Here is a 13,529-nt window from a genome sequence, read left to right as displayed (position 1 = left end):
TTGCAGGATATGGACCTGTGGTGCACTGAATATTCACTATTTTATAAGTGTGTGTGCTTTAACAATTTAGTATTAGCCTTGTTGAGTTTCTTTCGCTGTAAGTTCCTGTCTGTCTATAAGACAGATCAAGCAGGTTTGACAAATTATTAGTATAACTTCAGAGAAAGGTATGTTGAACAAATTCTTTCAGTATTTTAGTTCCATTTCTAATTCCAGCTTTCAAAAAAAAAAAAAAAGGTCCTCAAAGTTGCTTTCAGTGTCAACTCTGAATGTTATTGCTGGATCAGAGGATATGTATGTGTAATGGGATTCCCAGAAATACTGTCTGGCATGAGTGCCTCCTGTGATGCAAAATGTGGTTGATGATGATTCTGTACAAAATGCCTATGAATAAACTGAGAGTTCTGGGGGATGAAAACATTTAACAGGTTTGTCCTTGCCAGGAATTTATTTCATAATATATTTTTCTTTGAATGCTTTTCTAACATTACCTTTTGAGAACTGTAAAGTTAAACAGGTCTGACTTTGAGCTGATACAAGAAATCTCCTCAAAAGGTACCAAGACACTACATCTTGTAGAAAAAGTGTACTCTTCTTTTAATGACCTCTTGTGAAATGGTTTTGTAAGGTTTACATATTTGTGCTTAATACACCATACAAAATGTATTAATCTGTGCTCGTTTTGATATGACATTTGTGCATGAATAAAAACTGATTCAGTTGCTTTGCCTGCTCACGTTTATCATATATCATATTTTCCATATTTCATGTATGACATGCTTCTTAAAATCATTTCATGTGAAGTTTTACTTTAGTTTTTACCAAACAAAAGGAATATCGCATGAGAAACAAATGCATATGTTCCTTTCTCTTTTCTTTTCTTTTTTTATTTTTTTTAGTGTTGACTCAGAAAAGCTCTTGCTCTTATTGGCTTTGTGAGTGTGAAGCATATCCGAATTGTGCATGGAAGATATAGATTTGAATTTATTCCAGTTGCTTCACAGTTTGCACATCAATTGCCTGTCACTTAAAGGAATTTTGGGTTCTGCATGAAATAGTTCTGAGTGGTTTAAAAAAAAAATTTAGCTATATAATGTCACTTTGCACAAGTTTATATTTTTGTATAGGTTCAAATCTGAATAGAGCAACAATAGAAATTCTTAAGAGGATAATTCTAAGAGTTGCACAAAGCAGAGACATACCTAAACAGGCAAAATAGAGCTGATATGAATATTTCAGAAGTAGCACATCAGAAAGTCAATAGGAAGTAAGAGAAGAAATTTTGATGTGGCTTTATTTTTACCTTATGGATTCCTTTGTTGTGTTTTCTGTTATTCATTGTTTGCAGATTTAGTTGCTATGTGCTTTCTGTCTTTCATTTCATGTTGCTTTTTGGTTTGGACCAGTTATCAGCATATGGCTCATTCCTAATTTTTTTCTTTCCTTTTTAAAATCTTCTTTTGCCTCCTTCATCCGAACTCATGCAAACAATTGTACTTGCTTTTTGTAATATTACAACGTTTACTGACCAATTTTCTTCTCTGGTCTCTCTGTTTTTTAATCATTTTTGTTGATTTTTATGTTTGATTTTAATTTAACAATTTAAGAAACAGTTGAACGGAGTGCAGGAGCAACAAGATCCCTACCTGCTACTTACTCATACAAGCCATTCTTTTCAACACGGCCATATCAGTCGTGGACAACAGCTCCAATTACAGTGCCTGGGCAAACCAAATCAGGCTTTACATCCTTATCAAGCTCTTCCTCTAACACTCCTACAGCTTCCCCATTAAAATCAATATGGTCTGTTTCTTCTACTTCTCCAATCAAATCCACGTTAGGAGCTTCTACCACATCTTCAGTTAAATCTGTTAGTGATGTAGCATCTCCGATTAGATCATTTCGGACAATCTCTTCGCCAATAAAAACTGTGGTATCGCAGCCTCCATACAATATCCAGGTCACTTCAGGCTCTTTCGTCAGAGCTCCCGCAGTCACAGAAGCTGCTAGTCTAAAAGGGCTGGCATCCACTACCACATTCCCCTCTCGGACATCTCCAGTGACTACAGCAGGATCTCTCTTGGAGAGATCATCCATAACCATGACGCCTCCAGCATCCCCCAAATCCAACATTAACATGTACTCTTCGAGTTTGCCACTTAAATCGGTCATCACATCAGCATCTTCACTTTTATCGTCCCCTCTAAAGTCAGTGGTGTCACCTGCTAAGTCAGCAGTTGATGCTGTTTCATCCACTAAAGTCATGATGGCCTCGTCTCTCTCGTCGCCAGCAAAACATGTAGCTGGGCACACAGACGTCCCATTGCTTAATGGGTCTGTGTCACCTCTGAAATACCCATCTTCTGCCAACTTAATAAATGGATCCAAAGGTGCAGCTGTTTTTCAAGACAAGATTGCTGCAGCTGCACATTCTGCAAGTTGTGCTGCTAACGCAGTTGCTGACACGGCTGAGAGAGTGTTTTCAACAGCTACAACAATGTCATTTTCTCCACTCAGGTCATTTGTATCTTCAGCACCATCAGCTTTCCAGTCAATGAGAACTGCTCCTGCAGGTGCTTTGTACACAGCCCTTGGGTCAATATCTGCAACTACCTCATCAGTAACTTCATCAACAATAACAGTGCCAGTATATTCTGTAGTCAATGTTTTGTCTGAACCAGCATTAAAGAAGCTCCCAGAGTCGTCTTCACTTACAAAATCAGCTGCTGCGTTACTGTCACCTATTAAAACATTGACTACAGAGGCACGCACACAGCCTACCTTTAATCGAACTTCATCTCCAATAAAATCATCCTTGTTTTTAGCACCCTCTGCTCTCAAATTGTCCACACCCTCTTCTTTATCCTCCAGTCAGGAGATACTGAAAGATGTTGCTGAAATGAAAGAGGATCTGATAAGAATGACTGCAATATTGCAGACAGATGTCGCAGAGGAGAAACCGTTCCAACCTGACATACCAAAAGAGGGTAGAATTGATGATGAAGAGCCCTTTAAAATTGTTGAGAAAGTAAAAGAGGACTTAGTAAAAGTTAGTGAGATTCTGAAAAAAGATGTGTGTTTAGAAAGTAAAGGGTCGGCTAAAGTATCCAAAAGTGATCAAGGACACCTGTCTGAGGATGACTGGGTAGAGTTCAGTACAGAGGAGATTGCTGAAGCGAGACAGCAAGCTTTGACAAGCCCTCCTGTATCTGTTCCAGAGAAGGTCCAAATTAAAACTAAAACCATGTCGGAAAAGGATTATAGCTTGTCAAAAGTTATTGATTACTTAGCAAATGATATCGGTAGCAGTTCATTAACAAACATAAAGTACAAGTTTGAAGAGGGGAAAAAAGAAGGTGAAGAGAGACAAAAGCGCATTTTAAAACCAGCTATCGCTTTGCAGGAACATAAACTTAAAATGCCTCCAGCCTCCATGAGGCCTTCAACATCGGAAAAGGAGTTGTGCAAGATTGCAGACTCCTTTTTTGGAACAGACACTATTTTAGAGTCTCCAGATGACTTTTCTCAACATGATCAAGATAAAAGTCCCTTGTCTGACAGTGGCTTTGAAACAAGGAGTGAAAAGACACCTTCTGCCCCACAAAGTGCTGAAAGCACAGGGCCAAAACCACTTTTTCATGATGTACCCATCCCTCCCGTCATTACAGAGACAAGAACTGAAGTAGTTCATGTTATCCGCAGCTACGAACCATCGTCTGAAGAAATTGCAGAGCATAAGGCAGAGGAGCTGCCGGCCTCAAAAGCTACCCCTACGTTTATGGAGCTGGAGCAAAAACCTTCTGGGTCTATTAAAGAGAAGGTTAAAGCTTTTCAAATGAAAGCCAGCGGCAGTGAAGAAGATGACCATAAGTGTGTCCTTAGTAAAGGTGTCCGAGTAAAAGAAGAAACTCATATCACTACGACGACTAGGATGGTCTATCATAAACCTCCTTGCACAGAAAGTACATCTGAAAGAATTGAGGAAACAATGTCTGTTCATGACATAATGAAAGCCTTTCAGTCTGGACGTGACCCTTCCAAAGAACTGGCAGGTCTGTTTGAACATAAATCATCAGTAACGTCCGATGTTAGCAAGTCTGCTGAAACTTCACCACAACATGCAGAGAAGGACAGCAAAATGAAACCCAAACTGGAGCGAATAATAGAGGTCCATATTGAACAAGGTAATCAGGCTGAACCTACTGAAGTCATTATTAGAGAAACAAAAAAGCATCCAGAGAAAGAAATGTATGTATATCAGAAAGACTTACCTCGGGGAGATATTAACTTAAAAGAGTTGGAAAAACATGATGCTTTCCCTTGTTCAGATGAACAAGGTCAGCAAGAAGAAGAGGAGCTCACGGCCGAAGAGTCACTTCCTTCTTATCTGGAATCCTCTAGAGTTAACACTCCCGTGTCCCAGGAAGAAGACAGTCGCCCTAGTTCTGCTCAACTCATGTCTGATGACTCTTACAAAACACTGAAGCTTTTGAGTCAGCACTCAATAGAATACCATGATGATGAGTTGTCAGAACTAAGAGGGGAGTCTTACAGGTTTGCTGAGAAAATGCTTCTTTCAGAAAAGCTAGATGTGTCTCATTCTGATACTGAGGAGTCAGTTACTGACCATGCTCTACCCCTTAGTGCAGAGTTACAGGGGACTGATAAACGATGCAGAGAAAAAGTAGCTACTGCCCCCAAAAAAGAGATTCTCTCCAAAATCTATAAGGATGTGTCTGAAAATGGTGTAGGTAAAATGTCTAAAGATGATCATTATGATAAAGTGACAGTGTTACACTACACTGGAGATGTTAGTAGTCCAAAACACGCGATGTGGATGCGCTTTACTGAGGACAGATTAGACAGAGGTAGAGAAAAGTTGATATATGAAGACAGGGTGGACAGGACTGTTAAAGAGGCAGAAGAAAAACTCACTGAAGTATCACAGTTTTTTCGGGATAAAACAGAGAAGTTGAATGATGAGCTACAGTCTCCAGAGAAAAAGCAGCCTAAAAAAAATGGCAAGGAAATACATTCTAGCCAGAGCTCTGCCAGCAGCAGCCCCGAGAAAGTTCCGCTCTCTGAACTGCCATCGTCCAGGGATGAATGGAGTAAGGTGAAGCAGTATGCACACGATGGGAAATGCTTCCCCAAGGTGGATGAAAGAAAAGCATCCAGTTTGCCCAGCAGTCCTGAAAAAAGGATATTTGTGCAACACACAGAGGACTCTAAACGAACTATGGAACACAAAGGAAGTGCTCAGCAGACTGGAGTACCCGAGGCTGGATTTCAGCTGAAGCAATCAAAGCTCAGTTCCATTAGGCTTAAATTTGAACAAGGTATAAGTCCAAGGAGTAAGGACATTAGTCAAGAAGAAAAAAAGCTGGATGGTCAGTCCAAAATTCCAGTAAAGAAATTGCAAGAAAGTAAGTTACCAGTGTATCAGTCTTATTCCAGAGAGAAACATGCAAAGCAAGTAGAGGTCGTTGATGGGAGCACTGCTTTGCAGAAAGAGGTGAAAATACAGGAAGACCTTGTTCCAGGTAAAGGGAAAGCTATTGAAGACTCTTGTGCTTCAGACACACAAAAACAAAGAACTGAGACGAGGAAAGGCGTGCCAGAATGCCTTCCAGAACCGCAGGCAAAAGAGCTGGCGTATGGCTCAGACTCAACAACGAAGGGACACTGGGACAAAAAAATCTATAGGACGTGGGAAAGTCCTGGAACTTCTAACCATAAGACACAGAAAGAAAAACTTTCGCATGTGCTGGTTCCAGATACAGTAAAAGAAAACCACGTTGATCACGCTGAATCTAAAACTGACAAAAAAAGTGAATTTATCACTGTGACAGAGCACAAACTGGCCACAAACGGAATTCATTCAGAAGAAGTGAAGGAACTGACTGTAAAATCTCCCTCAAAAAGGGTTTTATACAGAGAATTTGTTGTCAGGGAGGGGGAACATAATGGTGAAGTGGCTGATAAAATATCCAAAAGGAAAGAAGAAATTGCTGTGTCCCATATTCCAGTCAGAATTGTTGAGGAGAAGAGAGCCATGCTTGATGGTGTCTATGAACTTTCAGCTAAAGTATCCCAATCAGCTGTGATTAAGGAGAAGGTTGAAAGACAGATTGATTATGTGGAAGATGAAAAAATAAAGCATTCAGAAATCAGAAAAGTTACTAAGCAGCAGAGCTCAATAGGCCTAAGTCCTCCTACTGAGGAAACAGAACTATCCCCTAGCAAATCACCAGATTCTTTAGAATGTAGCCCAGGAAAGGAGTTTCCTTCTAGTGACATAGTTGAGCTCGGTGACAGTGATTACTTGGATAAAGTTGCACCACTAGTAAGCACTGAGGGAGTAAAAGAAATAAAGACCTTACCTGTTTATGTCAGTTTTGTTCAAGTAGGAAAGCAATATGAGAAAGAGGTGCAACAAGGAAATATTAAAAAAATTGTCAGTCAGGAGAGTAAGACAGTACAGGAGACAAGGGGGACATTTTACACAGCTAGACAGCAAAAACAACCTCCTTCTCCACAAGGTAGTCCAGAAGATGACACACTAGAACAAGTGTCCTTTATAGACAGCTCTGGTAAAAGCCCTTTAACACCAGAAACACCGAGTTCAGAGGAAGTGAGTTATGAGTTTACATCTAAAACACCTGACTCACTAATAGCTTATATCCCAGGCAAACCCAGCCCTATACCTGAGGTGTCTGAGGAGTCAGAGGAGGAAGCAGAGGCTAAGTCAACATCTGTGAAACAGGCAGAGGTTGAGGAGCCACAGATTGACAAAGCATTGCCTAATCTTATAAATAAGGACTCTAACAAAAGACCCAAAGGTAACAGAGTTGCCTATATTGAATTCCCTCCTCCTCCACCACTGGATGCAGATCAAGGCGAGTCAGAAAAGAAGTCCCATTGTTCCACTGAGAGTGAAATGGAGATGACTGAAGTGAACTTGCAAGATGAACATGACAAATGCCAACTGGCTGAACCTGTCATAAGAGTACAGCCGCCGTCTCCTGTGCCGCCAGGAGCAGATGTCAGTGACTCCAGTGATGACGAATCTCTCTATCAACCTGTTCCGCTTAAAAAGTATACGTTCAAACTGAAGGAGCTGGAAGATGACCAGAAAGAAACCTCAAAACCCAGAGGCCCTGAAAAGATTGAGAAACAGAAAGAGTTAGGACATCCCACTTCTGGGAAACCTAATGAGTTTGACATTGATTCACCCCAGAATGATGTAGTGCAAAACGGGAGTAACAATGACCAGTCTGTCACAGAGTGTTCCATAGCAACCACTGCAGAATTCTCCCATGATACCGATGCGACAGAGATTGACTCTCTTGACGGTTATGATTTGCAAGATGAAGATGATGGTTTAACTGAGAGTGATTCTAAACTTGCAGGTCCGGCAGTTGAAACCAAAAAGGACGTATGGACTACAGAAGGCATTCTAAAGCAGACTGATCGCTCATTTAGCCAGAGTAAGCTTGAAGTCATTGAGGAGGAAGGCAAGGTAGGCCCTGAAGAAGACAAGACACCTTCAAAGGGTCCAGCTTCTGAAAAAGCCGGAGATAAGAGCGATAAGAAGTCAGGGGCACAGTTTTTCTCATTGGAAGGCAGACACCCTGACAGGACTGTATTTCCTGATTCGTATTTCAGTTACAAAGTAGATGAAGAATTTGCAACACCTTTCAAAACTGTGGCCACTAAGAGTCTAGATTTTGATCCGTGGTCCAATAACCGAGGTGACGATGAAGTGTTTGAGACTAAATCAAGGGATGATGAGGCTAAGCCATTTGGTCTGGCAGTGGAAGACAGATCTCAAGCAACAACACCTGACACAACTCCAGCCAGAACTCCAACAGATGAGAGTACGCCAACTAGCGAGCCCAACCCCTTCCCATTTCATGAGGGGAAGATGTTTGAGATGACTCGCAGTGGTGCAATTGACATGAGCAAGAGGGATTTTGTTGAAGAAAGACTCCAATTTTTTCAGATTGGTGAGCATACTTCTGAAGGGAAGTCAGGGGACAAGGGGGAAGGGGATAAAAGTACAGTCACTGCCATCACACAGCCACAGGCAGGGGACAGCACTGTAGAGACAAACGTAGAGAGACCGGTAGAAACAACAGCAGTTGAACATAAGCCCGGCATCCAGGCCAGTGGAGATTGCATGGAACAAACACTTGGTAGTAACTCACTGGAGAAATCATCGGCAGCAGTAAACGCTTCCAAAGTTGATCCCAAATTGCGCACACCAATTAAAATGGGAATTTCTGCTTCCACCATGACTCTGAAGAAAGATGGCCCTGGCGAAGTGGCAGATAAGATAGAAGCTGTGATGCCAAGTGGTCAGGGATTAGAAAATGAAACTGTAGCAGTGATTGCGAGTTCAGCTTCTAGCCAAACAAGCTGTAGGCAATCAGAAAACACTGATTTTCCCAAAGATAATTTTAATAACAACAACAATTTGGATTCATCTGCTGTCCCTACAGATGATATTACCTGTAATGTAGTGCTAAAAGAACATTTGGAACCAAAATGTTCCCTCCAGAAAGCTAATCAAGCAAAAAGCACTTCAGGAAAAGGTACAGGGACAACACAAGGACACAGAGTAAGAGATAAGCAAAAACCACATGGAGAGCAGCAAAAGTCAACAGAGTTGGTAGGGGCTAGAGGAAAATCAAAGCTTCCTGTAAAGGCCAGCTCAGTAAAACAAGCCTTTTCACAAAATAATCTCCAAAGCAATACAGGGAGTAGAGTGAGAGGGGCTAGTAAGCCTGACAAAGCAAAACAAAATAATTCTTCTCCCTGTCTAGAAGCAAGGTCTAGGATTCCTGTAAAAAATACACATAGGAGTAATCTAGCTAGAAGAACTCCGGCCCTGCCAAAACAAGAGCAGGTAGAGAAAGAAAAAACAAAACAACTTCCTTCTAAATTACCAGTAAAGGTAAGATCTACCTCCGTCACCGTGACAACAGTTAAAGTAAAGAAAAATCAGCTTAGGGAGGTATGTAAACATTCTATTGAATATTTTAAGGGAATTAGTGGTGAGACATTAAAGCTTGTGGATCGTCTATCTGATGAAGAGAAAAAGATGCAGTCAGAGGTCTCTGATGATGAAGAAGACAGTACATCAAGGAACACATCCTTATCAGAAGCTACTCAAGTTTACCAGCCTTCCATTACACCGAAGTCTGCTAGAGACATGAGAACAGAGGCAGCATCTATAAAATCAAAGATTGAAAAGGCCGACAGTGAGAGGAGGAGGAGTAAGAGGACTGGTGAGAATGAAGGCAGTCAGGTTTCTGGAGCTCTCATGGCTCACCTCGTGGAGATCAAGCCTAGTTTGTAAAACTTTCAACTTGTTGATCCTAGTGCATGAACTGTTGTGATTGCCTGTGGAGTGACTTAACTGTAGTTTTCATTCTGTCATTGTCATCTGTATGTGCTGTCTTATTCTCTTTTTTCTTCCTTCAAACAAATTCTGTACTGTAGAAAGCTAGTGAAGCATGCCAAAGACATTCATGTAACTCAAAAATTGATGTAACTCAGAAATTGAAAGATGTCTTTCATGACAGCAAATTTGTTCTGTCAAAGTAGAGAAAAATAGATGATAATCTGGCCTTGGTGGTTTTCACCAGTAATTGAACAACTTGTCTACAGTCTAACAGCTAGATTTGTCAGCATGTTTGGTTTCATTACATGACATCATATAGTTGTACATTTGGCTTTACACAGGTGAAAATCTAAAAACTGTGAAAAAATTTTGGTTTGTAGGTTATTAGGTCACACAACCATTCTAGTAAACAATATAAGCACCGTCAACTTAGTCAAACTAAAGCTATTATTTATAATAAACTATTATCCGGTATTGTGTTTTTCCGTGCAAAACCTTTTTAATTGAGAAATTGTAAATCACAGGTCCACAGAGTCCATGTGAACGGACAGATATAAGGATGGCAATTGTAGCTGATCACCTAGGACTTAGCTGGACAGGTAAGCTTTTCTGCTTTAATATTAAAATTAGTCTTTGCTATTGCATTTTCAGGTTGTCTTTTACCAAGGATGCAGCAAGACTGCATCAGGCTCTCCCATATTCACCGTGAGGCCAGCTTCCCAAAATGTACAATGCGTTGCTGGGCAAAGATACCTAATGGGAAATCATTCCTTGGTCTCACAATAAAGCAAAGAGGGGCTCACAGGGAAAATAGCTAGATGTCTTTTCTCTCAAGACGTTCCGCCGAGGAACTGAGGCTCTACCTGCTCAGGCTCAGGGCTGCCTCTGGAGTATCTGCTGAAACTGGACAGCAGTTTCCCCAAAGCTCTGGTTGCAGGGACCCCCGCAGTGCCCCGGCAAGTCGATGCTTTCATCCTGACTGTGCGTACCTCTGCGTGTTGGCAGGCAGAGCTGGCACTTCATGGGCTTAAAGCTGCAGCAGGCAGCTCTCACCAGTGCTGAGCTGCACAGCAAGCTCCTAGAGGAGTAACAGTCACCAAAAAAACCCCAGAGTTCATAGATTAGCAGTGATGAGACAGCCTCCAAGGAGGGCTTTTTCCACCGTGTTCAAGTGGCTTACGGAGTGTAAATGTGATAATAGCTCACATGGATGATTCAAATTCAAACTTATATCTGTCTTAGAAAATTAAAGTGCAGGTATATAACCCCATGTTTATTGTTATCCGTAAAGTTTGCGTCAGGTAGTTTTGTTAATATCTGTGTGATCAAGAAAAGACAGTATTTATAAGCCTGACAGGATGACTGAGGGATTTGTGCATTGTTTGGTGTTTTTGGGTTTGTTTCCTTTTCTTCCTTGCTTTTTTTTGTCTTTATAGAACTGGCAAGAGAACTGAATTTTTCTGTGGATGAAATAAATCAAATCCGAGTAGAAAACCCAAATTCTCTTATTGCTCAAAGCTTCATGTTATTAAAAAAATGGGTTACCAGAGATGGGAAGAATGCTACAAGTAAGTTCAAGTAATTAACTTTGTTGTTTATAAGTTATAGCCCTTTCATCTGTTACCAGCTTGAAGAAAACATTGTGAATGTCCTTCACAAACCGCCCATGAAAAAAAGCTTTTTGTTATATTTTTACTGGAAGTCAGAAATATGTCATATTTTTACACAGACAGAAATAATTTGTTCTCCACATCCATAATTGATGGCACAAGTAGTGAACTTAAATTCCAGAAAAGAAAATATTTCCAATAGCAAAGAATGTGAAACATGGAAATAGACTGCCTGGGAAAGTTAGGTAGTCTCACAGTATTGTAGGTCATAGGAAAAGACTTCAACCTCCTCCTGTAAGGAGTGGTGAAGACACTGATTCTGTGCTGATACTTTTGGGTTTATCTGTTCAGTTCACTTGAATTGCTCAAACTGAAAGAGAGGGTTTGATTTTTGTCAGTGGTGTTCGTTATCATTCTCTGATCCACATACTCCTACGAACAATTTGAGTCTACTTTGATCTCTTTCACTGTAAAGGTAATTTCCAGTATTACTGTGTTCTCACAAAAAGATTGTTGTAAATGATTTTTCATGATGTACTGCATGAGTAGCCTTACATGCATTATTACCTACATGACTGCCTATTCTGTTGTTCCTCAGAATGGTAAAAGGATTTTTACACTCCCTTTATGCTCCAGTAAAAGGATATTTTGTTTTGGTAGTAAGTAAATTCATTCTTTAAGAACTCTCTGACCTTATTCTTTGTGTCTTTTGTGTTGTAATATAATTATACTTGGACACACTGTAGACTCTTAATAGATGTATATCTTGAATAAGTAGGCAGCTGAATGACTGCTTAGACAAATGATGGGGTTTGCTAGAACCAAAGACTTTGGGACATACCAGCAATTTGTAAGTAATGCAATCTGAATGTAACTGAGAAAAATGATTACACAGTTCTGCAATGCCGAACTTTTTTCTAACATGTTTTATTTTTTTTTCAGCTGATGCCTTAACTTCTGTATTGACAAAAATTAATCGAATAGATATCGTGACCCTGTTGGAAGGACCAATATTTGACTATGGAAATATTTCAGGCACCAGAAGTTTTGCAGATGAAAATAACGTTTTTCATGATCCCATTGATGGTAATTGAATTCCATAGTCATATTTAGTTCAGTGACATGTCCAATAATACAGTAATGTTGTATAACCGTGACTTTAAAGAAAAATTGTAAGTTCTACAGAAACAGTTGTTTTCAAGTGTGTAAAGGGGTTTTCCTCTCCTAAAGCATGCTTATGGTATGGTATCATAGAATCATAAACTATCCTGAGCTGGAAGAGACCCATGAGGATCACTGAGTCCCAACTTTTGGCCCTGCACAAGGCAGCCCTAAGAATCCCATCATGTGCCTGAGAGTATCATCCAAATGTTTCTTGAACTCTGGTAGGTTTGGTGCTGTGTCCACTTCCCTGTTGCAGTGCCTGGCCACACTCTGGGTGAAAAACCTTTTTCTAATATTCAGCCTAAACCTCCCCTGTCACAGCTTCATGCTGTTTTCTTGGGTCGTGTCACTGGTCGCCAGAGAGAAGAGATCAGTGTCTGCCCCTCCTCTTCTTGTCATCAGAAAGTTGTAGACTGCAATGAGGTCTCCCCTCAGTCTCCTCTTCTCCAGGCTGAACAAACCAAGGGACTTGAGTCACTCCTGGCTTGGCTTCCCCTCTAGGCTCTTCACCATCCTCGTGGCCTTCCTTTGGATCATCTCTAGTAGCTTAATGTCTTTTGTATGGCAGTGCCCAAAACTGCCCCAGTATTCCAGGTGAGGCCGCCCCAGCGCAGAGCAGAGCAGGACAATCCCTTCCTTTGACCAGCTGGCAAGGCTTTGCCTGATGCCCCCCAAGACAGGGTTGGCCCTTCCGGCTGCCAGGGCACTGCTGACTCATATTCAGCTTGCCATCAATCAGGACCCCCAGGTCCCTTTCTCGGCACTGCTTTCCACCATCTCATTCCCCAGTCTGTCTGTACATCCAGGGTCGCCCCATCCCAAGTGCAGAATCCGGCATTTCCTTTGTTGAACTTCACATGGTTGGTGATTGCTCAGCCCTCTTAATTTGTTGAGGTCTCTCTGCAGGTCCTCCCTGCCTTCGAGGGAGTCAACAGCTCTTCCCAATTAAGTATCATTGGCAGATTTACTTAGTGCACCTTCAAGTCCTGCATCCAGGTTGTTTATGGAGACATTAGGTGGCCCATTAATATCTCAGAAGAGTAAGTGTGGGGTCCCACAAGTGTGTGGCTGAGTAAACTTGTTCCCATCAGCCTCAGTGTCAATTGACAAGACCAAGTTTTTCTCCTGCAACAGTTGTCCTTTGAGGCTTGCCCATATATATGTACTTGGTATTGCATGCTTGACAAGTTACCTGGAAATATGTGTATTCTTTGGCTTCCTGTCTAGATAAATAGTAGTGAGAATTCTCCAAGGAAAAATGAAAAGAATGAAGAACAAGGGAAAAAATATGCTTAGTAATTGCATAGGGTAAATTAGTGTGCAGTATACTACCAAGCCTCTTCAAG

General features: G+C 41.0%; 1 protein-coding gene across 7 annotated transcripts in view; it reads left to right on the top strand.

Moving 5' to 3' along the window:
- The window catches only part of ANK3 (ankyrin 3), a 209,230-nt gene that overhangs the window by 172,114 nt on the left and 23,587 nt on the right, over positions 1-13,529 (top strand). For 5 of the 7 annotated variants that reach the window (XM_032695161.1, XM_032695158.1, XM_032695157.1 and 2 more), the window contains 4 exons: positions 1,608-9,293; positions 9,934-10,008; positions 10,846-10,977; positions 11,962-12,105. In XM_032695161.1, coding sequence (XP_032551052.1) covers positions 1,608-9,293; positions 9,934-10,008; positions 10,846-10,977; positions 11,962-12,105 — 8,037 coding nt within the window. The remainder of the gene's footprint in view (positions 1-1,607; positions 9,294-9,933; positions 10,009-10,845; positions 10,978-11,961; positions 12,106-13,529) is intronic. The other 2 variants (XM_032695159.1, XM_032695160.1) reach the window with 1 other exon arrangement.

The sequence above is a fragment of the Chiroxiphia lanceolata genome, chromosome 8, assembly GCF_009829145.1.
Source record: "Chiroxiphia lanceolata isolate bChiLan1 chromosome 8, bChiLan1.pri, whole genome shotgun sequence".
In the NCBI taxonomy this organism is placed as follows: domain Eukaryota; kingdom Metazoa; phylum Chordata; class Aves; order Passeriformes; family Pipridae; genus Chiroxiphia; species Chiroxiphia lanceolata.
This window is presented reverse-complemented; position numbering and strand designations above follow the sequence as displayed.